Genomic DNA, 26,321 nt, shown 5'->3' on the forward strand with positions numbered 1-26,321 from the left:
ACCCCCTACCTATCCCTTCTGATCAATGGATTCAACATTTCTCGGAGGATTTTTGGATGCCTGGCTGTATTTCCCAGGCTTAAAGGTAGGAAAAACTTATCTTCATTCTTCCTTTTGGACTATTTGGTGGCGGTGATTTTAAATCGTTATGTATTACGGAGTACGATCATTCCTGACGAGCTATGCCGTTGACTGAAACTGTTTTGTTTTTGTCCTTGCCTTTTTTGTTTTTCAGTTAGGGTTCATTAAATATCTCATTTGTAGAACGACTGCAGATCAGACCCTATTTTTTTTAAAACCTCACAGCGTTGCCTGTTGGTAAACTTTAAATTCAATCGTTACATATTACAATTATTAATCGTGACATGGTACTGAGTACTTAGGATTATTCCTGAGCTAGGTGGTTGACTGAGCTAGGCGGTTTTCCTCTTGCAGTTTTCGTTTACTCAATCAGGCTTCATTAAATAACTCAGTTGTAAGAGTGACTGCAGATCAGGCTTGTTTTGTTTTGAACAACTTTGTTTGGGTAAACAATCAAATTTGAAAATACTTAAACTTTGTACACTAAAGTAATTTCAACTAGAAAATTTTTATGACCAAGAGGGACCTGCCACACCACCTCGTCTAACAACTTGCTAATGCCAACCTTTTGCTACATCTGCTGGCCACATGAATGTGTAACTCATGTTAACAGCTTTTCTGCGCCAGTTTGATCAATAACAACAACTCGGAATGAGTAACTTTTTGAAATTTTTTATTCAGAAACGGAATTAGCACCGCAGATTTCACGTTAGTACTACACATCGTAGGGTCACAAGAAATGACCAACTAATGGGAATTAATAGTCTTTTGTGTAACGCCAAAGAGTCTTGGGGGCACCGTCAAGATATATTTTTCTCCCTTATCTCGTTTTAATCCCTTCCAGGAATAGTCTGGCCCTGTGTGCTAACCATCGCTATCCGATACTTTGGAGCCCTGTTGAAGTAAGAGTGATTGAGGTTCGATCGCGAAACGCACTCCACTCCATCTTCTACTTGAATTGCTACAAATGCGTATTGTTCGTAAGAGTTCTTGCCCGCGCTGTTCGTAAATATGGGGTTAGTTTTCGACAGGCTCGTGCTGGAGTTATATATAGTCTCCTAATAGAAGCGCTGTATTTTAAAAGAAGAAAAGAGTAGAGTGGGAACGGCTGCTATCCCAAGTTTCTATGACACTTCTTTCTCTCTACTTTTATAGAATCGTGGCGCTCTTGCGGGGAATCGATCGTCGTCATCCTTTTTAAATCAAAAAATTGTTTCAAAGTCAGAAATAGAATTATTTTTAGAACTAGAGAATTGTTTAATCATATTTAATGTTGGAGAGATCGCGTGTGGGGATGGAGTCTGTTTAATTCAATCAAGTAAAAAGCATTAGGCTACGCGTGAATCGCTCGCTTGTTAAAATGCGACTGCTTTTGCGGATTCATTTTGTTGACTACAGTACATGTTATGACGACACGAAGTGTCAAAGCTAGCTACTATTGAATTTGCGTCGCCCACCTTTTAGCGCAGCGCAAGATGAGAACGATAAATTCCAACAGAGTTACAAAACTGGCCCCCAAATAGAGACTCATATTGCTGCCTACGTCACCTGTCAAACAAACAGAAGTTTTATTAGGTGATCTCCCAAGTCGTATAACAAACAACATTCGTGTGATGCGTGTGATGTAAAAGGACGTCTAGTAATATTATATACCGAGCCATTTGAGAAGACGTTGGGGATGATTCTTGATCACCGTGTAACTGAAAGACGGGTAGAAGAAATGAATAGCACTGTGCACAATTTCGTCTCCGTGCTTTTCTCCTTCGAAAAATTCGTCCTGATCGCCCAAATAGAGCTGCGATGGCGTTGAATACAAATGGTAATCGTTCACGACGCAGTCAATCGGGCAACCTGAAATCGTATAGAAACTTCTAAAATTTTGCTGACATTTAAAATTTTCCCGGGTCGTTCTCAAATTACCGCGAGAAGTACCCATCAACTGTCTTGTGAATTGCACTAGCGGCATTTACCATCAAGAGCATATATTTTTCTTACCAGCTGATTGCTTCTTAATTTTCTGAGCCAGGGCAACTGAATAGGCTCCAATCATAATATCAGGATCGCAACAGGGTGTATCTAAATTGCATCAGTCAGTGAATGTCGTCGTCGTTCATTACGCTTATTGTCTCCTTTTGTATAGCCTATGCCTTACCGTGGTGGTGATGGGTTCTACGAAAACGGAAAATGGTGCAGTTGAATTTCCTTTCCAACACAATTCGAGCCGAGGCGAAAATGCAATTCCTCTCGCTGTAGACGTCATAGGCGGGCACCAAGTGTGCATGACTAGTGGCTCCAGATGGTACGCAAGAGTAAGGGGATAAGATTCCCGTTTGCAATTCCGAGTTATCTGTCTATATAAATTCCCCGACACAATGTAGAAAAATAGATACGATTTGTCAAATTTTCAAAGAAATTTTTGATCATCAGTGTGCTATAGCGTACCCGAGTGAACGAGATGGAAACACCCGCCCACTTTCCTGTAAGACAGTTTGAGACAAATAGATTCATCCGTTATTATTTATATATATATAGGTCACGTAGAAAATCGCTTAAGTTTGTTCCGGTTCACCTGGTGCCATATAGTGACCGGCTGCTGAAATAATGGGATTGACGGCCGTAATCGGATCGGACACGGCATAAAGTAGGCCACGTCGGGATGCAACGTTGCTATTTACGATAGTCGAATCGAACTCTGTGTTCTCGACAAGGGATAGAGAGACAATACATCAGCAGGCGGAGAAAATGTACAACAAAGACATTTGTCGCGTCTTTTATTTTTAGGACGTTCCCTAGGTAACTGGGTGTATTACCGAATCGATCGCGAGTATTCGTCTTGAGATAAACTGTCAGTCCGTAAACTTGCGACGCAAATATCTCTTCCAGCGGCTGCTGCTTAGCGGTGGAGACGCACATCGTAGCCAAGTCGGTGACGTAGATTCGGTTGCCAAAGATTTTGTGGCAACACTGAACGCTGTTGTAAGAGGTTACATCATGAGTGCATCCCAGGATGATATTTTCGCATCTGAAAATGTTTGGCTTGACATAATTAATTTTTCACTCTCTGCACCGATATCAAGGCTTTTCATACTTGAGGGTAGCTTTCTCGTAGACTTCGTGAATTGTTTTGTTGGCCATTAAGCGACGGTAAAGGCTTTCCAGTTGCTGTCGTTTCTTTTTGTCTTTTCTCAGCGAACGGGAAGCCAACATTGGGGAGAGTGTCAACGCCAAATAGCTACCCATGGTCTTGTTGAAGCCCATGGCTAGAAAGTACAAATCAAAAAGACAATCTCAATTAATTGCAACACGTTCGCTATTTAAAAAAAAAAAAAAAACGGAAGAGATGATATTAAGGTTTACATTCGAGTGCCGAAAGACTGAAGAGGGATGTATCGCATATGTGGATGTCGGGAAGGTTCATGGTGTTGTTATATTGAACGATAAACTCGCGTTGCAATCCTCGCACCACTAAAGATTCGTAGCTGATCATAGAGACGGAGGTCAACAGTCCAGCGCCCAGCAGGACGACAACTATCATCCAAAAGGCTCTCAAATGCCAATGTTCGTTGGTGTCGACCATTCTGGCGAAACCATGACCTGTGGTGGTCTGGACGAACTTTCGCCAAATTTCAGATGCGGGACTGTTGTGGCTTTCTCCCATTTTCCGGGGAAACTCCATTGAGGAAACTCCACATCCCTTACCATTGGTGTTGATGACTACCTCTGGAATCTTGGTGACGAGATCAGTTCCTTCACCGTTGTCGCTGAAAGATGGCTCTTCCGACTCTCCCGACGTGCTAAAAGTGTTCGTTCGGCTGAGGAAACTCTGACGATTTTTACTATTCTGGTCAATCTCCGCCTGGCAGTTGTAACACACGAGAGACATCTTTGTCTGAATCGTGATGCTCGATGTTTTCTTTAGTTTACGGGTATTTCGTTGGAGGAGAATTACAGTGAGGCTAGGGGAAGGCTTGCTCTAAAACGACTAAACCCAAAACTCGCACCACTCGAACCCGCCTAAACGGCAGGAATCCCCAATAACCTACCGTACTCCGTTCTGACCGAAGTTTACGAACTTATTTTTTTAAATAGGCGGCTACTATTAAAAAGACTAATAAATAGCCTACATGTTGTACTTTATCGAAAAATTGAGTGGCTTTTAGCCAAATAAGTTCGACATAAAATAGTACAGGGCAGAGGATAATGGGTTTCGTTCGTGAAATAATGCACTAGATGTCAGTTGTCACAAGATATTGCGCGACTTTTCTGGAGCGATGGCGTGCAGGTTGGATTATTGGTATAGCGTTGAGTGTAGATGATGTTATTTTTATAGGACTCTATATTAGTCCTGCGATCAATGCCGTAAAATGTGACACAGCAATGCGAGGACAGTAAAAGTGTAATTTTTCTAAATTTTGCTTTTTCGTTTAGTGAAATAGAATATTATTCAAATTTACTGCGCAACATTGTTGTTCGTTGGATGGATTTGTTTCATTAATTCTACTTTTATGGTCTTCTTCCTCTTTTGGGCTTGAACGATTGCTTGCTGTAATCGCTTATTTCCCCCCCTATAGTGTTTCCAATTTGACAATTTCCTGTGAATTGACTCTTTAAATTGGGGTCGTGTTCTCGTGCGCTAATTGATCTTTTGCATGATTGCTCTATTGTTTTAAGTGTGTGTACGGAACAAAGCTTTTTTTCATTTACAAGATCGCCCGATTGTGTAGAAATTAATGGGCGAATAATTCATCAAGAATCGATATCTATGTTCGCTAATGGTTTGTTCTACTGCTGCTACTTGTCCTGTCATGTGCGCTACTTCCGTTAGTGCGTGATATGTAAAGCGTAACAATCAAAAGCAACCACTCTACTTTGATCTGACGATCGCCTTGTAGTTGGGTAGAATAACCAAGTAATCTGAATATCCAAGTCGGTTGCCAGGCAAATATCCTGTCAGGAAGTCCAGCACTTCCTGCAACATATTGCTTTCACGATGGGCAAAAGTAATATTTATTTGCCGTCTGAACTTTTTTGTTTTTGCCTGGGAGTTGGCATTGTTCCCATTTTTGTCATCCGTACTTTTTCCGGTAAAATTGCCTCCTGGCATCTGGTACTTCGAAGTTCGAATCGGTCGATTGCCGCTAGTGTGGGCAGATGTCAACTCCCGTCTAGAAGAAGAACTGACATGTAAATAATTCCGAATAAGTTCTACTGCACGGAAGCGTTGCCCGTGGCAAAGTCACGTCTTCAACAGTCACTGCTCCTGACAGTTTCGTTGGTCAAAGTGTTTATACAAAAGTTAGTTGTTGCTAGTCAGTCATCTGATCCGATTCCATTGCTATCCGGGTAAAAATCTATCTGCAGCGTATACCAAAGGATAAATTAGGACTTCTACTCTTTCAACAAGAATCCATGTCACATCAAACGTCATTCTGATTGGTATATTAGCCGAGAAAAAAATCCCAGTCAACCAATTAGACCTGTCATTAGTCATTAGTTATTCCAAAGTTCTAGTAAATGACTGATAATTGCGTTGATAAAGGGTTTATTTTTCTGATATGACATTGAGATTTTATAGTAACAATAAAATTAATGTAGTAAGTTCGCAACAATAACCCATCCAAAATCTAAAACAGAGTGATAATATAATTTTACTTCATAACACTATAGCGAAGTTTGAGTTGTTACCGGTAATCAGTTCCCTGTTAGGACATATTTTCAAATTTCAAATGTAAAATCAACGCAAATTAGTGGCGAATAATGCTAAGCAAAAAAAAAAATATCGGAATTTGTATCCAGGTAAAGATTTTCCCCCAACACTGATCGAGCTACCGCAAGCTACGAATGAATTAGAAAATTTCCTCAAATGACACGATTCCCTCTGATCCACAGTGCATACAAGAAATGCCAAAACTTCCGTTAAGTAAATGAGAAAAGAGTAAACAATCAATAACTGAGCCAATGAGATGGTTTCTCAACAAATATGGACACAAGGGGGGGGGGGGCGGACATTCGGAAATTTTACGTGACATCAAAATCCGCAGTTTCTGAGAGCTTCGTTGAGCTGATTGATGTTCGTTGGTGGCTGTTCTTCGTCCGACATCTTGGGCGGATGGCTTTCGGGAGGTAAAATGAAAGTCATAAGAAGCAACAAGCAACCAAAACAAGAAGCCATCCCTCCGCTTAACTTTAGGGTATCGAGAATGTTGTTGTGTTCGATAGCCTTACGGTCAAGCATGTTGACTGCTGAGATGGACGAATCGCTGTTGTTGAAGCGGCCATTTGTCCCCATCTTCTCGTCGTTTTCCATCGGGTTATTAACGAGTGCCGAATGACGAGGCAGCAGGAAACCCAAGAGGAGACATGTCAAGCCCAGCAAGATAATCAATGTTCCAACACCGAATGACCAGGCAAAGCATCGACGGTGTACGTGCCAACATTCGACTTCGCTTTTATTCTGTCCAGCTCTGGCGAGGAGAGAGTAATCGTCTTCGTTCTACGTGTGTATCAATACGTAATGAATGTTGATTAAAAACAGAAATAGTTGTACGACAATTATAGACTTACTGGTTCAATTATGCACAATATTTTAGAGCCAGGAGGATCACTGTCAGTGAAACCGTACAAGGTGCTCAGATAGTGTTTCAAGGGAGCAAATTCCGGCGAATTCACCTCAATAATTCTTTGTTTCCCGGTCTTGTAACTACCTGCTTTCGTGAAATCGATGATTCTCTCGGGGTTGTCTTCGGAACCTGTCGATTGCAAGTTGGTTTTTTCAGCTGTGTCTTTCTCTGTCTCCAGTTTGATTTCCGATAGACACTCCATTGCGAACGGCTACACTGGAATAAGGGGCCTTCAATATGGCGTCGGGATGTTGCTATTGCTGCAGGAATAACTGCACCGTCGGAGGCTGATGCGTACGGACACAGATTTACGACGTAGCAAGTGAACACAGTTGGCGCCGGCGCTAAACTGATCCCGCCAACCAATCGTGCATTTTCATTCATCACAAGACCTATGCATATAAGATGAACGATAAATAATACAATAGACTTGGCTCAGGCTTCGAGGAAGGAATTCTATTTTAGCGCAATTTATTCCGCAATGTCCGAGTCCCCAGCATCAACAGGAGCCGAGAAAAGATTTATCTCTTAGCTTTATGTACGTAATACTTGGCTTTTATGCGTTTTCCTTGACTAACTTTTTATTTAAAATTCATCTGAGTGAAGTACCCTTTTAATTCTTTCTGATTTAGTTACACCAACATTGCGTGGACAAGATTTACTATAGCTTTTTTTCTTTCCTGCTATTACAGCTGTGCCATAACACAAATAATACACTTGTTATTCTTTGGATGAGGGGTATAGGCTTCTTGCACTTACTGTATGTGCACTATATGCATTGCCAAACAGCAAACATATTGCGTGGTACGTGTTGTATGGGTTCTTTACGAATATCAACCGCACGTCAGAGAAGAAAATAAAAAGTGGAGAGGGAAGAAGTGCAATGAAATGAGGGCAGCTTTTTTACACTTTTATTCATAGACATTTAAATTGAGGTGTAGACTTCCAAAACGTGAGTGGCTTTCAGTCAAATGAGTGAATTTCATCATTATTTTACGAAGACAATAAGGTTACAATTACGAAAAGTGAATTTAGTTTTGCCCTGAACGTCATTCTACCTTTTTCGTTTGATGCACTTGCTTGTATGTGAATCGATTGTTGGTCATTCTAGTACGAAAGGCTTTCGTTGAAACGAATGTGCAAGGACTCGGAGAATCGTCAGATTGATTTATAGTTAGATTTATGGATCTTGCCTTTATGTATTCCTTTCCTATAACAGAAGTGAAAAGAAATTTCCCGTCTGCTTAATACCATAAACTTTACAACACGCTCGTTTCTCTTTCCAATCGAACTATAGTGTAGTATTACAGCCCTTAAGGACCACCATCAGGGAACAGGAACTTTATCGGGAAAAATTCTACATTTAATTCTTGAATTTAATTCTTGAATTTAGACACATGCTCTATATTTATATTTGAATTAGGGAATATATTTTTATGTAGCTCAATTTATTTTGGCAAATAGCGCTTTGCGTGCGAAGCTGGATGCTTTCTTCATTTCAAATAATCAATATAATGGTAAAACTATAACTAGATGCAAATAATTTTTTTAAATTCAGAAAATTTTCGCCTCAATTAAACTTTTAGATGAATAGGCTATGACTTTAAATTAAATGGGCATATCAGTAAGGTCCTTGCAATAGAGCTTAACTGGAACACATAAAATAATTCCTTGCTTCAAATTTTACAGCGATAAAGTGAAAATTTTTCTAGACTTTTCCTATTTTTGCGTCACTTATTCCTCATGTGGAATCAAATGACTGAGTCAGTAAATCTTTCTTGTAAGTTTTTCGACAAATGCACTTTCGAGTGCAGCGAAATAATAAGACGATCATTTCCAAAAGCGTTACGAAGCTGGCCCCAAGGTAGAGACTCATGTTTCCTCCAACGTCACCTGTTAATGAAAATTAATTATTCAAACAACCAGCAATAAAGTTGACAATAGTTGGGAGGATTTACTTAGCCACTTGACGAGACTTTCGGGGTGATTTTTAATGATTGTGAAGGTAAAGGATGAATAGTAGAAATGAATAGCTGAGTGGATAATGTGATCATTGTGTTTCTCGTCTACGTGCATGTCATCATGATCTCCTAGATCCAAATGTGTTGTCGAAGATGAGACGTGATAGTTATCGAAAATGCAATCTTCCGGACACTCTGCAGTAAAATTTGATTCATTGAATTTTTTTTTTCTCCAAGAATTCTCTAAACTTCACCTTGTAGTTTTTGTTTGATTTCGTTAGCCAGTTGTGGCGAATGTACGTCAATCATCACATTGGGATAGCACTCGTTCAAAGTCCCTATTTTTAAAAGTAATTTGGTGAGCCGACTTCAAAGAGTCAAGAGTCTTTTGTTCTCATTTAGTTGCTGATTTAGCCAACCCATTCGATCAAAACGGAAACGAGAGCAATTCAACTTCGCCTCAAGTATTGTACGGGTCGCGGCGAAGATGCAGTTGCGCTGGCTGTAGACATTATGATTGGGGACGAGATATAAGTGGTCGGGAGAGTCTGGAGACACGCAAGAGTGAGTTGATAAAATACCCTTCTTCAGTTCTGTGTTGTCTGTCTGGTTGGAAAGACAAGCAAATATTTCCTGTATAATTGAAAAAATATGCTGGCAATTTAAGCTCACCCTGGTTAGAGAGATAGAAACAGATGTCCACGTTCCAGGCTAAATTGAAGTATAAAATTTAAAAAAAATGTGTAATTAAATTATTGCGTTATTATTATATTGACTTATTAAGAAACGACAATGGAAAATGTTATATGTTTCCAACATTAGTAAAGCGGCCAACTGTAGAGATTATGGGATTAACAGCTGTGATTGAATCCGAGACAGCATACATGATTCCACGTCTTGATGCCACATTGCTTGAAATGATAGTCGAATCAAACTCTGTTAATTGAAAGCGTCATTGAGTCATCAAGATAAGACTATATTTAAATCAAAGCATATTAGGTACCAAATCGATCCACAACGTTGGTTTTTAAGTAAACCGTAAAACCATAGATTTGCGTATCGAAAATTTCTTCGAGCGGCGGCTGGAAATGAGTTGAGACGCAAATCGCAGCCAAATCGGTGACGAAGCGACGGTTGCCAAAGAACTTGGAGCAGCAGTTTTTGCTAGAATAGAGAATGCGATCGTGAGTGCACCCGAGAATTATGGCTTCGCACCTGTCGTACAAAACTGATTACAAGGTTGAATTGAATGATATTTCATTTCTCGCTGCTTACCGAAGCGCCGTTCGGTGAAAGATTTCTTTAATAGTTTTGTCTTTAATCAAACGCCGGAATTCTTTATCGAGGCGTTTTTGCTTTTTCTTGTCCTCAATTATGGCTCGTGATGCTAGCAAGTGTGAGAGAGCCAAAGTCATGTACGAAGCCATCGTGTTATTGATACCCATTTCTAAGGGGAGAAAAAATTCAGTTACCGCTAAAAGGTGGACAACGCCAATAGCTTCATTTTCAGCCATTCGGAATAGGATGAAGTTTACCTTGAAGAGCAGTGCGATTGAATAGGGATGTATCGCAAATATGGATGTCGGGCAAGAACATTGTGCCGTTGTTCTGAACGATGAATTCTCTGCGTAGCCCACGAACTACTAGTACCTCATAGCTGATTATGACGATTGAAATTAAAAGTCCCGATATGAGTAGTACCACCACTACCACCCAAAATATTCTTATAGATTTGGGTTCGTCACTGTCCACCATTCTAGCAAAGCCATGGCCCGTTGTTGTTCGAGCGAATCTCTTCCAAAGATGAAAGCAAAAGGAGTAATTTTCTTTTTGAGCTGATTTCGATAGTGGACGTGGTCGGCAGAACTGTGATGGGATTTTATTCATCGTTGACTGAAAACGTTGCATTACACCGTTCGGCGGTGTGATATCGACAGCAATCCAAGCATTTCTACGCAGATCAGCTGGAACAACAATATTTGAAGCAAACAGAGAAGTAGTTGCCACAGAGCCAATGGTTTTACCAGCAGCTGACATAGCTAGGAAGACGAAGAATTTCGATACATCCGTTCGAGGGGAAAATTGGTCGGAAACTGACACCTTGACACTGTGTGGAGCATCTACCTGCGCCGCTGAATTCTAGTTTTCATTCTGCGCTAAACCATACGTAAGCAATGGTGGCAAAGGAATAATGTTGGGTAATAGGATGCGCTTGTGCTTGTCACACTTTTTTCTTCTAAGCGAGTCGCTCGTCGATACCGTTATGATACACAGACACAGAAAGTTCTGATCAACATCATTAAATTTGACCTGCCTTTTTTGTAATAAAACTATGGTGGAGACTGAGAAAGGATCTGTACCTTATTAACTAACTGTCTTAGAGTCTAGGTAATTATCGGAGCACTTCTTATTGGCAATCCGTTCGTGCCACATTTCACGAAAAATCTAAAGGTAAGATTAAAGAAGTAATAATGCTAATGCCAATGCCAAACAGCTACGTAATGCTGGTTAAAGTAATACGAAGAGCTTCGTAAAGAGCACATGACCAAATAATAACATTAAAAACACCGTATTAAAGACATCAGTAATGTTTATATACAGTAGATTACAATGCACGATTTAATCATTATTTAGACTTGGTGCAATCCCGTAGCTAGATGGCTCATTCAACCATAGCTTTGAAATTCCGTATTTTCCATTGAATCTGCATTGAACCTGTAGTAGCTCGACGATTTCTCGACTACCGTTTTGTGTATTTTTATTCGTCTGGTATTTGTAATATTTTTGGAACTAGCGTGTCCGTTATTCCGTTAAACCGTTAACGGTATAGTAAATCTTACTCGAATGCTCCACCCTAGATGGCGAAATCCACAAACATATGCCCCATCTCGCGGCAGTCATGGAAATTAACATTGTTTCTGATTGGACCTTTGGACCTGAAAATGGCGACCACACTGCGACCATGAAGAAGAATGACAGGAGAAACAACGGAATAGGCTAACAGACCAAAATCTGATATCATGCTGAAGCCTGGCTGGAACTAAACCGCTTGGCGGCGCTGTGCGGTGGTAGGGCAGTTTTGCAAAGCAGTGGGAACTGGGAAGGGAAATAAAGATTCAAATAGGCATTTCGAGAACATAAATTCACTTCTTCATAAAATAAATTCACTGAAGCTATGTTGAAAATTCAATAAAACTTTGCTACAGTAGCTAACTTCTACTAATGTTGTAAACACAAAAAGTAAAACTGCCCTACCACCGCTCAGCGCCGCCAAGCGGTTTAGTTCCAGCCGGCTTCAGCATGATATCAAACTCTTAGTACGTCGTTGTTTCTCCTGTCTTTCACTTCACGCTGCGACTTTTGCGAGTGTCGGATCGACTGGTCGAGTCGAGTAAGAGTCGCTTACGTCAAGTCGTCAACAATTCGTGCCTATTACCAAACAACAAAAGCACAGTGAGTGTGGATTGTGGTCGAGGAGAAATTGGCGGTGGTGAAGAAACTATTGACAGGGAGGACCGTAAGATTTGATATTGTCGAGCAGCCCCAACAAATCCAACAGTTGCCTGAAGATTTGGTCAAGACAGAATTTGATAAAAAGCCCTTTATCAAGAGCACCATGTCAAGAGTAAACAATTTGAGGCAGGTGGTTCCCTCAGTACAGTAAAAAACAAGCATATAGGTGCATACAGTTGCAACAGTTACTGGAAGATTTGGCCATGACAGAATTTGATAAAGCCCTTAGTCAATAAAAGCAATGCATATTGAAGCAGGTGGCTTCCATGGTAAGTTGAAAATGAACATAAAGGTGCATACAATTAAACACATGGTTTTTGTCATAAAACACACTAATGTTTTGTTACACTTAACTTTAGGCAAAAAAAATCCTCTCTGAATTTTGACGAAGAAGTGGCTAGAGTTACCTTTGAGACTGTCATCAAAGTGGAGAAAGAAAAAGTGAAACTTATTCTACCCCCTTCGAGACTGTCATTACATTGGCACACTCTTATGTTGATAACATTAATGGTTCTGGTGGAGTCACCATCAGAGGGAAAGCAGTGGTCCCCCAATTAATCGAAATCCCAATCTCCTTTACTAGCAGACATAATTTTCAATTTGGGTATTGAATGCTGGCACAAAACATGTTACATCCTTGAGGACCGCCCAGTCAACGAACCGCCAACCTAATCGCAACCTGCTGCAACCAGCACTGAGAACTCGCGAATACGAGGAACTACACAACTTTGTACGGAAGTTGCAGACCCACAAGAGCTCCTGGCTGTTCCTCAAGTCTGACTGTAACGGAAGTCCACAACTTTTATTAGATCATCAAGATTACAAAGAGTTGATACCTGCGACTTGGTGAGTTTATTGGCGACATCATCAATATTTCTTGTTTTCATTTAACAGTAATTGGTAAAGGTAAAGTGCTCACGCGTATCCGTGACACTCCGTGATTTTTGTACTACTTACCGAATGTTTCAGCTGATGCAATGTTTACAAATTATTTGTTTCTTTAATATTTTCAAGTGAAACATTGTTTTTAAACGAATAGAAATTAAATTATAGTAAACAATAAATAATAAAATCAATTGTCTATAAAAGATGATGTATAATTAATGTTAATTATGAAGCTGCTAATAATAGTTTCTTTTATTTTTAATAGGCTCAAAACCTATAGCATTCTGTTGTTTAAGTTGGCGTGGTGAAGTACCAGTGGTGAAGTCAGAAATGGAAACAGGTATTGCTTTAATTTTCTCATGTTTCATATACACACTTAATTTCTGGAACATTTGTTAAGTTTAATGTAAGTGGGAAGTAGGGAGGACAGAGAAAATTCTTTTTGTATATGAAAAAAAAAATGCTTTGACTTATTTTTAGAGAAGTTCTACATAACAAGACATTTAGTCATGTAGGGTTTTGTGTTAGAATTTGTTGGTATAGTTAAAATGTGTGCAGGTCATGGGCTGCCAAACTGAAGCTTATCTTCTGCAGGAATTCTTTTGAATAGAATAACCAATGAAGTGTTGTTGGCTGTTAACTAGTATCTGACTGTGTGTAAGGCCTTTTTAGTTTTTACATGCTAAGTCATTTCTTCAATCTTTCTTCATCTCATTTCTTCAATGTCAATTGCTATTTATTAAGTTAGTTTTAAGCCAAAACCTTTTGGTATTCATTTTGATATTGGTTGTTGACTTGTTGTAGACCTATTCCAATCCCCAGCAACGTCAACCTGCAGAAGGAAAGGCCAGTTTGCATGGCCTTCACATTCGAAGGTCACGGAGATCATTACGTAAAACGTCTCATGCAGTGGTGTAGAGGTTGGGTGATAACGGGGCGTGTTTCATCATTATCAAGCAGGTATAATTGCCGCAAGGTTTAAGAGGTTAGGATGCGAAAAAAAATCGTACAAAAGGAGAGAGAAAAGGGGATGGAAATCAGTCGAGTGAGCATCTCCGACACGGCAACAACCGCAGCCCACTATTTGTCGCCAACTTCCTTTTTCATCGTATTGAACCAGTTCGCAATCATGGGTACATATTAATTTATTTTAGTCGTGAATCATTTCTATCTCGTTTCTAGTTGTTAATTTGATATGACCAGTTTTAATTGAAAGTTTATTTTTGAATTGCTTATTGTATGGTTATTTAGTTATCCATAGCGTCTTGCTGCTGGTGGGTTTTGTATGGTTGATGGCTGGGACGACCACTAGTGTACCGATGTCTCCTTGGTAAGATGATACCAAACCACAACGCCGTTGCCTTACTTCACAGCAACAACTTGCGTAATTACCAGTTACTACACCGAGGCCCTCAAGTACTACACCACTAAGGCACCGGAGTATTATACCATAACTAACGCGGCCCTGAAGTATTACTCTGCCCCGAGCTACACCATCAGAGACCGGAGTACTACACGAATACGTATGCTGCCCCAACCTACTACACCGAGGCTCCCAAGTGCAACTCTTTCCTCAGCTAAGTACTACTTTGTTCCCATCTACTACACCGAAGGTCTAGCTTATTACACCCCCGAAGCGTTCTACTTTTACACCGAAGCGCCTAAGTACTACACTGCAACCTACGCTGCACCACGGAGCCATCGGAATACTAAATCATGACCTAGCCTACTACACCGCCCCGATCTACACAACCACATCTGAGCCGGACATATTTTTAAACAGCGCCTTCAATTTTCTAGTAAGGTGGTAGTGTCTTATGTTAAGGATTTTGAATTGGAATTGGAAAAATCCCAAAAGTTTTCTGTTCAGTACTGGTTTTGTTGCAGCCGATGCCGATATGAAAGAAATTTTGTATTTTGTTAACTTGATATTATGTACAGTTTAAACAAGTTAATTAACTGTTATTAAACGTTTATATGTAAAGAAGGAAAAAAATTATGAAAAATTTACATGGTAATGTAGATTGAAAAATTCTTTAGTAAACACAAATTTAAAAAAAAACACGTATAGATAAACTACTTAAAAATTGTTGAGTAATCATCCAATATTTTTTTTTACGTCAACACAATTTAAGCTGCAATTGCAACAATCTTTCATCGATTAACAAACATATGTCAGCGGCGACATATTACCTAAAAAATAGTAGATTTAACCATGTTATGTTATGATAGCAAAGAAAAACCTCAAATTTATCGATCTTACATTTTTATAAATGAGAACTCAGCAAAATGTAGTCACAGCAACCACTTAAGTAGAACTTCAAAGAAGCATTGTCTGTCAATTGTCCTCAAAATAAATAGCAAGTTAGCAACATAGAATTTGATCTGGGAAAGGCAACAATATTTTGAAGATTTACAACAACTTGAATGCAAAAAGTTAACCTGAAATGTGATACTTATTAAATGCCACAGTAATAATTTTAAATACTGGATAAAATAAGTACCTTGCACATAGAAACTATTTGGCTTTAGAAGACACAGCTTGCACTGGATTGTCCTGTTTGATCTCTGTTTTCTCTGTTTGCACCTAGGTAAACTTCAGCTGAAATTTTCTGATAACATTGAGCCAAGAATGCAATAAGAATCATTAGTTAAATTTTGTGTTATTTAAACTAATTAAATTAGTAGTGCTTTTATCCCAGACAAGCTGTCATATTCCAATGCTGCTCTCCAATTATCAATGGCCATCAAAACCTACAGAAAGAAAAGAAAGATTTATCACACGTAAGGTAACGTGCAGAATGACGGGAATAAAGCTAAAAGGGTGATACAGGTGAATTATCAAAACAATCAGATGCCCAGTCCCTAGTGTGAGGATCACATGAGCCCGGAACATGCTGTTGTTGTGAGGCCAGGTAGTGTGGAAAGGATTTTTCATCTTCACCATCGTTTACATGATTGACTTTACATTTGCTGTTGCCTTGTAGTATGTAGCCTAGTAGAATGCCACAGTGAATAGAAACACATTCTGAATAACGGGCAGGTTTACCTTACCAACTGGGTGTTTTTCCTTTCAGCAATCCACTATCCAAGCACTGTTGCCTAGGTGCTGAAACGTCGGGAATCACTTGCAGACAAGGAACATGAACGGATAACTGCCTTGAGTGCCTTCCTTCTTCTACACTAAGGAGAAGGCACTCAAGGCAGTTATCCGTTCATGTTCCGACAATGCTTCTTTGAAGTTCTACTTAAGTGGTTGCTGTGACTACATTTTGCTGAGTTCTCATTTATAAAAATGTAAGATCGATAAATTTGAGGTTTTTCTTTGCTATCATAACATAACATGGTTAAATCTACTATTTTTTAGGTAATATGTCGCCGCTGACATATGTTTGTTAATCGATGAAAGATTGTTGCAATTGCAGCTTAAATTGTGTTGACGTAAAAAAAAATATTGGATGATTACTCAACAATTTTTAAGTAGTTTATCTATACGTGTTTTTTTTTAAATTTGTGTTTACTAAAGAATTTTTCAATCTACATTACCATGTAAATTTTTCATAATTTTTTTCCTTCTTTACATATAAACGTTTAATAACAGTTAATTAACTTGTTTAAACTGTACATAATATCAAGTTAACAAAATACAAAATTTCTTTCATATCGGCATCGGCTGCAACAAAACCAGTACTGAACAGAAAACTTTTGGGATTTTTCCAATTCCAATTCAAAATCCTTAACATAAGACACTACCACCTTACTAGAAAATTGAAGGCGCTGTTTAAAAATATGTCCGGCTCAGATGTGGTTGTGTAGATCGGGGCGGTGTAGTAGGCTAGGTCATGATTTAGTATTCCGATGGCTCCGTGGTGCAGCGTAGGTTGCAGTGTAGTACTTAGGCGCTTCGGTGTAAAAGTAGAACGCTTCGGGGGTGTAATAAGCTAGACCTTCGGTGTAGTAGATGGGAACAAAGTAGTACTTAGCTGAGGAAAGAGTTGCACTTGGGAGCCTCGGTGTAGTAGGTTGGGGCAGCATACGTATTCGTGTAGTACTCCGGTCTCTGATGGTGTAGCTCGGGGCAGAGTAATACTTCAGGGCCGCGTTAGTTATGGTATAATACTCCGGTGCCTTAGTGGTGTAGTACTTGAGGGCCTCGGTGTAGTAACTGGTAATTACGCAAGTTGTTGCTGTGAAGTAAGGCAACGGCGTTGTGGTTTGGTATCATCTTACCAAGGAGACATCGGTACACTAGTGGTCGTCCCAGCCATCAACCATACAAAACCCACCAGCAGCAAGACGCTATGGATAACTAAATAACCATACAATAAGCAATTCAAAAATAAACTTTCAATTAAAACTGGTCATATCAAATTAACAACTAGAAACGAGATAGAAATGATTCACGACTAAAATAAATTAATATGTACCCATGATTGCGAACTGGTTCAATACGATGAAAAATTAGTGTAGAAGTTGGACTGGCGTCCATTATCACCTTGGGGGTTTCGTCTGTTGTGATCCTGTGTGTGTATGGTGGCTTGTTGGTGAAATTTTGCAAGGAGAACGTTATTACGTGAGTATCAAAGTTATTTGTTACCTTTGTTTGTCAGTTCTTTCAATTGAGTGTGTCACCGAGCTAGAGCAGACATTGTTTTCATGTTACTTTTAATTTAAACGTTTCTTCTTTCTGACACTAGACGGCATATAGCCTTTGATCATTTTTTACCTGTCAGAATCAGTTTAGTTACGTTAACTTTGCACATCTCTGTAGAGATTTCTCAATGCTACTCCAAAAAAATTTTGTTTTATTTTCAGCAACAAAGCTCACTTGTTACATTTTTAATTATTGGTATTTTTTTTCTACTTCCGGTTTTCTTATTTCAGTCAGTAGTTCAGTAAATATTCATTCGACGCACAAAATAACCACATATTCGTGATCCTCGTCAAATGTGTGGTAAAGTTCATGTTTTGTTTTGTACGTTTTCGTACTTCCGGTTTTGAAAATTTTCCTGAACTATAGTTCAGGAAAATTCTCGATTTTGGCCAAAATCTGGATTTCGTTTAAATCACATCTAATCGACCCCAAATTTCACGTAGATCACGAATATTTGGTTTATTTGGTCGGCAGCTCAATGGTTGAGGCGCTATCGCTTACTTCCGGTATACTTCCGGAAAATTTGCATAAAACTAGCAAGTGAGCTTTGTTCTCTGCACAATTCTAAAGAGTCCTTGCCAGTTTAAGCAAACAGAAATGGTCTTTTTGATTATTTTTGTGACTTTTGTGACTATCTAAAGCCGGTCAGTTTTGAACGTGTCTAATAGATGGCATGAAGGATATTGTGTTTGTAGGATGTTGCGCATTTTCTACGCAACATCTTTTCTCTCTCCACCGCCCACCGTGTATAGTCTGGCAACACCGCCTACCTGGCGTGAGCCGTCGTCTGCTTCTCTCACTGTTCTGTCTCTTCACATCTTCTGTCATCTCACTGTACTTGACTACCGCATGTGGAGAAGACTCTCCCAATAGAAGCAGATTCCACAAGTGACTTAAGTGTTAATCTAATTAATCATCTACTGGCCAGGTAAGAGCTGTCTCTTTCATGTGTTGCATGTGTAACGCCATTAAGGCGACCCTGCCATTAAGGCGATCTATTTGTCGGGTACCTATCGGTACGATTACTATCGTGAGAGATTCATTGTCTACCATCTCTTACAGTGTTGTCAACAGATGTGGGCTTATGGCGACTCGTTGTCTAAATCTATCTTCAGCTACAGCTATTTTCTTCGAAAGTTACAAATGAACACATAGGTTACTTCGAGTTATTTCGTATGTAACTTGTCGGTGATGTGTTCTATTTCGTGTACATGTTGGATAACCTTAGTGTACATATTGGATAACCTTAGTGTTTCTCATCAACTTACAGGAGGAAACGTAACCTACCGTTAACTATTTTGTTCAAAATGTGCCATCGAAATGACACAGGTAACTACCAACACTAGCTTTTATTACAGTATTGTTGAAACATACAATCTTTTATTAGGATTCATCATTATTATCTGCTGTAAGAATTGGACTTGCTAGATCACCAACCCCATCACGGACCAATCTCTCATTCTATCTTCTAGAGAACCTTGGCGGACTGTTTGGTGGTTACATGTGTAAGTTTACTTGTCATGTCACAGAACTTTCTTTGTTCAGTCTAATATGTATTCAAAGTATTGATCTATCTAATGTTATAAGACGATTTCAACTGCAGTATACTGATTACCTATTTAATTATTGTTTAGATCCATAGTTGTCAAGCACATTGATGACACAATTTGTTAACAAGTTTCTTACTTAACAAGAAAAGGCAATTTTCTTGTTTTTTACTTACAGGTTTGAAACTAGGTTTCTAAATTTGCATGACAGACTTTAAGAAAAGTCATGTTGAAGAAAAAGGACTGACTGACAATCAACAAGGTACACTACCTTGTTTGGTAACCTGTTGGCTGCTTCCCTTGAATCTGAATAAAAAAATGTATTAATAATAAATTTACTAGTATAATAAAAATCTGACTTGACTTTCATACAAAATCTGTAAATGAACTAATTAGGATTGAGGCAATTTCATCATCTACAATTACCACAGTTATAAATTATGTTGCAACATATCAGATTAGAGCGTTCTATTACATACGTTAAGTTCATCAACACATACTCAGGGTGAAACACAAATACAGAAAACTTTTCATAAACTCGTATTCCACTGGCACAGCAACATCAGGATGGCAACAGAATCAGTTACTGAAAGGACTTCAGCGCAATTCAGGATAGAAACTTGAACAAGAGTCAGACCGCAAAATCGCTGGACATTTTCCCCACTCTTGAGAGAAAAAAATAACTGAACACAGTATTATAAAAGAAAACTAGACATTTTAAAAGTAACAGTCAATAAATTCAGTCAAATTACCATTTCAACAGATATTCTTGCAGCTTCGTTTCAAGTTTTCAATTTCAAGAGAACACCAGCTGCATAGACTGCATGCAGCAGGTTGATACATCATTATTACCAAGGCAGATGAATCGGTTTGTCATAAGTCCTGTTGCGAAAAAGAGAAATCATTCATTTACGAACTAACTCGTAACAGATGTAAAATACACCATGGAAGAAAAAAGAATATATTCATGTGAAGTTTAAATTGAAATTAAGATCAAATTTAAGCCTATTATTTTAATTACAAGATGAGTTTGCATCAAAATTCTGTAAAAAGATAGGGAATTTCATGTTCTATTTATACATCAAAAAGAAAACTACAATCCAGCAAAAGCTGATGGGCAGGATCTCACAAAAACTCTAGACCCGCTACAATATTTTAATTGGAATTATAAACTTCCCAAATAACAACCCAATATCACAATCAAATTACCATTTCAAGATGATGTCCCCGTTCAGGATGAGACCAGCGTTGTAGATTGGTTCCAAAACCTTCAGCTCAATTTGACTTACTTTCCAACAGCTGGCTGCAACAAAACCACCTGCATGACAGTAATGAAGCTTAAAGTTTACCAAATTCCCAAATTCCTCAAAAGATACTGAAAGAAATATCTTACCCTAACATCAACTGCAGACCAAATAAAGCCACCAAAATAAACTCAAACTGACTTTGAAAACCTAACGAGCAAAAGAACATTGATTAACACCAGTAACCATGAAATATGAAAAAAAAAAAACAATAATATACAAATTAAATAAAAGAATTGAAATTGTAACTTAAACTCACAATTATAAAATGAATGATTCAAACACCCAATTGTTAATGCAGTGAGTTCTTCTAATTTAAAGCTAGCACCACACTCTACAAGACAGCACTTCCTCCACCAGCACCACAGACTGCAGGCAGAAGCTCATCACAACAGCGCATGGTCTTCATACAACAGCTCTCCACACCGTTAACCAGCTGGCTGCAACAAATCCAAGTGGACATTGGACTGCCTTGAAAAAGCTAGACTTCACCAAGCCATTAATCCTACTTGAAAAGAAACATCAAAAGACAAAGTATTAAGTTAACTAGATCACTCCTATTTCTTACCATCCAACAATTAGCCAACAAAGCCAAGAAGAAAAAGAATTCAAATGACAAGAACAGATGTGTATCATGGGCAAGACCCAAAGAATCTAGGAATTAAGCTGAAGTTCTTTCACTGTTCTTCAAAAACCTCAGCATTTAAATTTTGATAATGAATCTACAAGTGCAAGATGGAAATATAGTATAATATACCTAGAATTACCAAAAAAGTCTATGAAAAATTTTTACATTCAGAAACCTTAATGGATTAAAACCTCAATTACCTTGAGGATATTTGTGAAGAAGAATGTTGAAGTTGACTGACCACGAACACCGTAACTGACAGCACCCGCAACAGAAATGACGTCAGCGGCATAAGCTTGCTGGTGCCATATGTTGTTAACATCAGGAAGTTGTCCCTTGGTGGGGAAACTCTGAAGCCAATACGATTTCTAAAACAAAAAAATTCTTTTCCGTTGAAATGAAATAATTCATTTACCATTAAACAAGTACACAAGATCTCCATTTCAACGCATCTCTACTGGAGAACCACTGCACCCCAAACAGACACATCAAAACAAACAGCTCAATCATCAAACCGTCCATGAAAACCTATAAGCACAATGCCAAAGAACCAATAACATTGATTACGTGAAAAATAAGATTTCAAAATACAATTTTTAAATTAAAACAAGAAAAGTTTAACATAAGCTTACAACTGTAAAATTAAGCAATCTAATTTGACAGCTATCAACTTCAAATTTACATTAGACTTGAGTAAATAAATCAATAAATTAGTCAAAGATTATCACATCACAAAGATTTCATTTAGGATTACTAAGAAAATGGGAATTTCAATTCCTGTTCCAACCCATAAAATTGCAAATCTCTACAAGCTAATGAAGATCTTTTCATGAACGCTGTCTTGCTTAGAAGCAGGAAACAGTTACTTCATTTAAATCAAATTAATGTTACAGTTTAAATTAAATTAATTCTTAACTAAGATGCATGGGCAGCACACATACATAGACATTAGACAAATCTAAGGCAAAATGCTAACCCTTGATTTATCCTACAAGTACATTATTTCCATTTCACATTTCCTATTTAGATTTTGTCTCACAATATATTAGAGAGTAGAGACCCTCTTAAAGACTAACCTTAATTCCACGGCAGCTATCAAGTACGTGTAATGCTATGAAGAAGCTTGGACTTCATCAGGCTGTTTAAAAAGATAAATAAAAGCTCAATTTCTATCAGAAACAAAGTCAAAGAATTTTAACTCAAAGAAAGTCTTAATTCTAAGTAAATCAACATTACTTTATTACTTTTGAAGTACTTCTACAAGTCACGAAACGTGCAACATGCAGCAAGAGACGACATCTTTGGGGAAAAGTACAGCAGCCAACATGACGAGATGGAATTGCCCAGTCGTAATTGAAAGCCATGTTAAGCCTACCCGTAAATTTACCAAACAAAAATTTTAATTTAATAACCTCATTGAATAAAATCAGGACTTACCATTTTTGAGCCGAAAAATGTCAGGTGAGACTGAGAGAGTTTCCTGTAAGACTGCACCAAAGCTCCACGGACAACGTCTCCGATGAAAAGAACCAAGAACGAGATAAAAACTAAAAGGAAAAGTTTTAGCAATTTATCTTTGTTTCTTTGATGACCCGTCCCCAATCTAAAATACCAATACACAGGGCTGAATAATAATAATTCAATCCCTAAACACACTAAAATATTTAGCCACCTAGTGACAGGCCTTAGCATCCACGCACCACGGACGGACGGCCCTTGAGTCGGACGGAAAATGACTTACGATACGATACGATACATATTGAATGAGCCACCGCTTGCCAAGTTACCATACAGTACCAGCCTGCGGGTTTGAAATTTAGTACGCATTGTTCCTATGAAACCTGAAGTGAAATTAAATTTCTCGATTATGGTTGATATAAGGACTTCCTAACGAATTTTCGTTTCTCTGTCCCATCGAGTTGGTGTATTTCGGCGCTCCGGGATACAAAGAATAAAAATTCTACATTACATTTTGAATTGATACGTTGTTTATACTTGTATTCTATTTATGTCTTGATTAAGGATTTTTTTGTGAGGGACTAAAATATTTTGGCAACTTAAATTAGCTTCGTGTAGAATCAAATGACTGGGTAAATAAATTTTGTTTGCCCATTTTTCGACGAATACACTTACGAGTGCAGCGAAATAATAAGACGATCATCTCCAAAAGTGTCACTAAGCTGGCCCCTAGATAGAGGCTCATGTTCCCCCCCACGTCACCTATACGTATTACGTAATAATTGAATTCAATGAATGAATGAATTATGAAGTAACATACGGTATACTAGTTGTTTAAAATAAAGTTAATAGCAGTTTGATGATTTACTTAGCCACTTGACGAGGCTTTCGGGATGATTTTTGATAACTGTGAAGCTAAAAGATGAATAATAGAATTGTAAAGCTGAGTGAAGAATATGGTCATTGTGTTTCTCGTTTGAGTGCATGTCATCATGATCTCCTAGATCCAAATGTGTTGTCGAAGATGAAACGTGATAGTTGTCCGAAATGCAATCCTCCGGACATTCTGCATAAAAGGTAAATTCTTTTTATCTTTCCTACCGTACATTAAAAAAATGCTCTCAAAACTTCACCTTGAATTTTTTGTTTGATTTCGTTAGCTAGCTCGGGTGAATGTACGTCAATCATCACATTTGGATAGCACGTCTCCAAAGGACCTAATTCAAAAGTAACATTGTAAGCCAACTTCAAAGAGTCGAGAGAATTTTTTTTTTCGACAATTAGCTGCTCATTAAGCCAACCCATTCTATTAAAACGGAAGAGAGAGCAATTCAACTTCGCTTCAAGTATTGTGCGGGTAGCGGAGAAGACGCAGTTGCGCTGGCTGTAGACATTATGATTGGGGACGAGATATAAGTGGTCGGGAGAATCTGGAGACACGCAAGAGTGAGTCGACAAAAGTCCCTTTTGTAGTTCCGTGTTGTCGGTCTAGACGGAAGACGAATAAATATTTTCCTTTCAAAAATTTAATTTTTGATGAAAAATGCAACCAAGCTTACCCTGGTGAGAGAGATTGAGACTGATGTCCATGTCCCGGGCTGTATGGTAATTCAACAGGGAAAATTTAATCAAAGTAATCGTAATTGAATTTTTAAAGAAAAAGTAATGATTCCAACATCGATATAGCGGCCAAAGGTAGATATTGTGGGGTTAACGGCTGTGATGGAATCCGATACAGCGTAAATAATTCCACGTCTTGATGCCACATTGCTCGATATTATAGTCGAATCAAATTCTACCAACGGAAAGAGAATAAAGCGTTATTGCGTGCTTCTTGGATTAGACAATTTTTAAAACAAAGCGAATCAGGTACCGAATCGACCCACAACGTTGGTTTTTAAGTAGACCGTAAAACCATAAATTTGAGTATCGAAAATTTCTTCGAGAAGTGGTTGAAAATGAGTTGAGACACATATCGTAGCCAGATTGGTGACGAAGCGGCGATTGCCAAAGAACTTGGTGCAGCAATCTTTGCCGGAATAGAGAATGCGGTCGTGCGTGCACCCTAGAATTATATCTTCGCACCTGTCGAATACGAAGAAGTTAATTACACACAAACGAATAGTTTCAAATTTCATTTTGCCGTGTTTCACCCTAGCGTCGTTCGGTCAAAGATTTCTTTAGTCGTTAGATTTTGAGTCAGACGCCGGAATTCGTTGTTGAGGCGTGTTTGCTTTTCCATGTCCTCCATTATGGCTCGCGATGCTAGCAAATGTGAAAGAGCCAAAGCCAAATATGAAGCCATCGTGTTGTTGATACCCATCTCTAGAAAATAAAAAATCTTCACTTTTGAGATGTACCAATAATGCAAAATCTTTTAGAATTTTGGAATGAAATTAGCATCATCCGTCTAATCTGAGATAAAACTTACCTTGAAGAGCTTTAGGGTTGAATAGCGACGTGTCACAAATATGGATGTCGGGCAGGAACATCGTTATGTTATGCTGAACGATGAATTCTCTTCTTAGTCCACGCACTACTAGTACCTCGTAGCTGATTATGACGATTGAAATGAAAAGTCCCGATATGAGTAGTACTATTACTACCACCCAAAATATTCTTATAGATTTGGGTTCGTCACTGTCCACCATTCTAGCGAAGCCGTGCCCCGTTGTTGTTCGAGCGAATCTCTTCCAAAGTTGAAGAAGAAGGGAAAATTTTTCTTTTTGAGCCGATTGCGATAGTGAACGCGGTCGAGAGAACTGTGAAGAGAATTTATTCACTGTAGTCTGAAAACGGTCGACTACACCGTTCGGTGGTGTGATATCGACAGCAATCCAAGCATTTCTACGCACATCAGCTGGAACAACAGTGTTTGACGCAAACAGAGAAGACGTTGTCGCAGAGCCAATGGTCTCACTAGCAGCTGACATGGCTAGGAAGTCAATTTCAATACATCCGTTTAAGAGAAAATTTGGTCGGAAACTGACATACCAATACCCCAAGCTCCTTTTACCCACGAGGCTGAATTGCGTGTTTCGTTCCGCGCTACACCATACGTTTAGGAAATGGAGGCCAAAAAGTAACATTGGATAAACACGATGCGCTTGTCAGACGTTTGTCTTTTAACCAGGCCGCTCGATAATGATACATAGACACTACATGGTCTATGTCGTTAATTCTCTATTACTCTCTGTCGTGTAATAAAATTGTTAGAGACTGAGTAAGGACATGTATACCTCGTTACGTAACTTTCTACTTTCCTTTGTCAATTAATATGACCTCGGGAAGTTTCTGTTGTATCGATTTTAGCCAAGATCAATGCAGGGTTTTCTTTAACTGATCGCTAAAAACGCTGATTTGTTGAAGCATATCGGTACTATCTCGAGCGTCGCTTTTCACGTAACACGAAATGTTGCCGTTTTCAGGCTGGCTTCGGAAACTGTAAAAATCGGTCGAACCATGGTTTCTTTTAAAACGGCACATGGCATATCTAGCTATCAAAGTTATTCCATGAGCAGTCCCAATCAAAATATTGAGAATAACTTCAGAAAATAAATGCAAGATACATTTTGTGGGACCTGTCTTACATATTAACCGTCAACGAAAAAAAGCTAATTGGTGCCGATAATCCTGCAAAAATAATCAGGCTCACATATTTGCAATAATT

At 38.7% G+C, this 26,321-nt stretch overlaps 7 protein-coding genes and 1 long non-coding RNA gene across 16 annotated transcripts in view; 2 read left to right on the forward strand and 6 right to left on the reverse strand.

Moving 5' to 3' along the window:
• Positions 1–26,321, forward strand: part of LOC124310854 (tyrosine-protein phosphatase 99A-like) — a 691,797-nt gene that overhangs the window by 457,058 nt on the left and 208,418 nt on the right. The gene's annotated exons all lie outside the window — the stretch shown is intronic.
• LOC124311381 lies at positions 546–4,578 on the reverse strand. Of its 2 annotated transcripts, XR_006909804.1 has the most exons (3): positions 3,439–4,578; positions 1,735–3,341; positions 546–1,629 (listed from the first exon to the last, which is right to left on the reverse strand). XR_006909804.1 is itself a non-coding variant. In XM_046775854.1 (2 exons), exons 1-2 carry the CDS (start codon positions 3,962–3,964, stop codon positions 3,154–3,156), a joined length of 714 nt encoding a protein of 237 aa, XP_046631810.1. In that variant the 5' UTR covers positions 3,965–4,578; the 3' UTR covers positions 546–3,153. The 2 variants fall into 2 exon arrangements, 1 of the variants encoding a protein (XP_046631810.1); XM_046775854.1 differs by having other exon boundaries at positions 546–3,341.
• On the reverse strand, positions 5,509–7,529 carry LOC124311377. Its single transcript, XM_046775850.1, has 2 exons — positions 6,646–7,529; positions 5,509–6,574 (listed from the first exon to the last, which is right to left on the reverse strand). The coding sequence occupies exons 1-2, from the start codon at positions 6,901–6,903 to the stop codon at positions 6,110–6,112; spliced, it is 723 nt and encodes a 240-aa protein (XP_046631806.1). The 5' UTR covers positions 6,904–7,529; the 3' UTR covers positions 5,509–6,109.
• Positions 9,851–11,155, reverse strand: LOC124311394. The gene is made up of 2 exons (XM_046775867.1): positions 10,198–11,155; positions 9,851–10,109 (listed from the first exon to the last, which is right to left on the reverse strand). The coding sequence occupies exons 1-2, from the start codon at positions 10,697–10,699 to the stop codon at positions 9,934–9,936; spliced, it is 678 nt and encodes a 225-aa protein (XP_046631823.1). The 5' UTR covers positions 10,700–11,155; the 3' UTR covers positions 9,851–9,933.
• Positions 13,961–14,780, forward strand: LOC124311936. The gene is made up of 3 exons (XM_046776303.1): positions 13,961–14,193; positions 14,312–14,390; positions 14,456–14,780. Exons 1-3 carry the CDS (start codon positions 14,052–14,054, stop codon positions 14,778–14,780), a joined length of 546 nt encoding a protein of 181 aa, XP_046632259.1. The 5' UTR covers positions 13,961–14,051.
• On the reverse strand, positions 14,918–16,231 carry LOC124311653. Of its 3 annotated transcripts, none has more exons than XR_006910084.1 (3): positions 16,115–16,231; positions 15,892–16,055; positions 14,918–15,814 (listed from the first exon to the last, which is right to left on the reverse strand). It is a non-coding gene; the product is annotated as an uncharacterized LOC124311653 (long non-coding RNA). The 3 variants fall into 3 exon arrangements; XR_006910082.1 differs by having other exon boundaries at positions 14,918–15,502; positions 15,565–16,055; XR_006910083.1 differs by having other exon boundaries at positions 14,918–15,253; positions 15,324–16,055.
• LOC124311435 lies at positions 19,567–22,895 on the reverse strand. 4 transcript variants are annotated; one of them, XR_006909814.1, is made up of 10 exons: positions 22,631–22,724; positions 22,270–22,331; positions 21,609–21,721; positions 21,394–21,543; positions 21,134–21,287; positions 20,849–21,073; positions 20,655–20,715; positions 20,471–20,579; positions 20,014–20,143; positions 19,567–19,926 (listed from the first exon to the last, which is right to left on the reverse strand). XR_006909814.1 is itself a non-coding variant. In XM_046775928.1 (4 exons), exons 1-4 carry the CDS (start codon positions 22,883–22,885, stop codon positions 21,269–21,271), a joined length of 576 nt encoding a protein of 191 aa, XP_046631884.1. In that variant the 5' UTR covers positions 22,886–22,895; the 3' UTR covers positions 21,255–21,268. The 4 variants fall into 4 exon arrangements, 1 of the variants encoding a protein (XP_046631884.1); XR_006909813.1 differs by lacking the exon at positions 21,134–21,287; XR_006909812.1 differs by lacking the exon at positions 21,134–21,287 and having other exon boundaries at positions 20,849–21,070; positions 22,631–22,723.
• Positions 23,175–26,251, reverse strand: LOC124311039. Of its 3 annotated transcripts, XM_046775294.1 has the most exons (9): positions 25,083–26,251; positions 24,805–24,976; positions 24,525–24,736; positions 24,328–24,446; positions 24,211–24,249; positions 23,953–24,139; positions 23,785–23,868; positions 23,520–23,717; positions 23,175–23,413 (listed from the first exon to the last, which is right to left on the reverse strand). In XM_046775294.1, the coding sequence occupies exons 1-9, from the start codon at positions 25,738–25,740 to the stop codon at positions 23,256–23,258; spliced, it is 1,827 nt and encodes a 608-aa protein (XP_046631250.1). In that variant the 5' UTR covers positions 25,741–26,251; the 3' UTR covers positions 23,175–23,255. The 3 variants fall into 3 exon arrangements, with proteins under 3 accessions (XP_046631250.1, XP_046631249.1, XP_046631251.1); XM_046775293.1 differs by having other exon boundaries at positions 23,785–24,139; XM_046775295.1 differs by lacking the exon at positions 23,175–23,413 and having other exon boundaries at positions 23,583–23,717; positions 23,988–24,139.

This window comes from Daphnia pulicaria, chromosome 8 (assembly GCF_021234035.1).
Source record: "Daphnia pulicaria isolate SC F1-1A chromosome 8, SC_F0-13Bv2, whole genome shotgun sequence".
Taxonomy (NCBI): Eukaryota; Metazoa; Arthropoda; class Branchiopoda; order Diplostraca; family Daphniidae; genus Daphnia; species Daphnia pulicaria.

Excerpts from the sequence above, each read along its gene's own strand:
- LOC124311381 (XM_046775854.1), bottom strand. The coding sequence starts at position 3,964 with ATGTCTCTCGTGTGTTACAACTGCCAGGCGGAGATTGACCAGAATAGT. Across the intron at positions 3,342-3,438 it reads CAGTCTTTCGGCACTCGAAT|CCATGGGCTTCAACAAGACC; the intron begins GTAAACCTTAAT and ends TGTACTTTCTAG.
- LOC124311377 (XM_046775850.1), bottom strand. The coding sequence starts at position 6,903 with ATGGAGTGTCTATCGGAAATCAAACTGGAGACAGAGAAAGACACAGCT. Across the intron at positions 6,575-6,645 it reads TATTGTGCATAATTGAACCA|AACGAAGACGATTACTCTCT; the intron begins GTAAGTCTATAA and ends ATACACACGTAG.
- LOC124311394 (XM_046775867.1), bottom strand. The coding sequence starts at position 10,699 with ATGTCAGCTGCTGGTAAAACCATTGGCTCTGTGGCAACTACTTCTCTG. Across the intron at positions 10,110-10,197 it reads CAATCGCACTGCTCTTCAAG|AAATGGGTATCAATAACACG; the intron begins GTAAACTTCATC and ends TTCTCCCCTTAG.
- LOC124311936 (XM_046776303.1), top strand. The coding sequence starts at position 14,052 with ATGCGAAAAAAAATCGTACAAAAGGAGAGAGAAAAGGGGATGGAAATC. Across the intron at positions 14,194-14,311 it reads GAACCAGTTCGCAATCATGG|TTATCCATAGCGTCTTGCTG; the intron begins GTACATATTAAT and ends ATGGTTATTTAG. Across the intron at positions 14,391-14,455 it reads AGTGTACCGATGTCTCCTTG|TTACTACACCGAGGCCCTCA; the intron begins GTAAGATGATAC and ends CGTAATTACCAG.
- LOC124311435 (XM_046775928.1), bottom strand. The coding sequence starts at position 22,885 with ATGCTAAGGCCTGTCACTAGGTGGCTAAATATTTTAGTGTGTTTAGGG. Across the intron at positions 21,722-22,630 it reads CATTTTTCGGCTCAAAAATG|GTTTTCATGGACGGTTTGAT; the intron begins GTAAGTCCTGAT and ends TTGTGCTTATAG. Across the intron at positions 21,562-21,622 it reads CGTTGAAATGGAGATCTTGT|AAATCGTATTGGCTTCAGAG; the intron begins GTACTTGTTTAA and ends TTTTTGTTTTAG.
- LOC124311039 (XM_046775293.1), bottom strand. The coding sequence starts at position 25,740 with ATGTTACTTTTTGGCCTCCATTTCCTAAACGTATGGTGTAGCGCGGAA. Across the intron at positions 24,140-24,210 it reads TCTCAATCTCTCTCACCAGG|ACCGACAACACGGAACTACA; the intron begins GTAAGCTTGGTT and ends TCTTCCGTCTAG. Across the intron at positions 23,718-23,784 it reads AATCAAACAAAAAATTCAAG|AATGTCCGGAGGATTGCATT; the intron begins GTGAAGTTTTGA and ends CCTTTTATGCAG.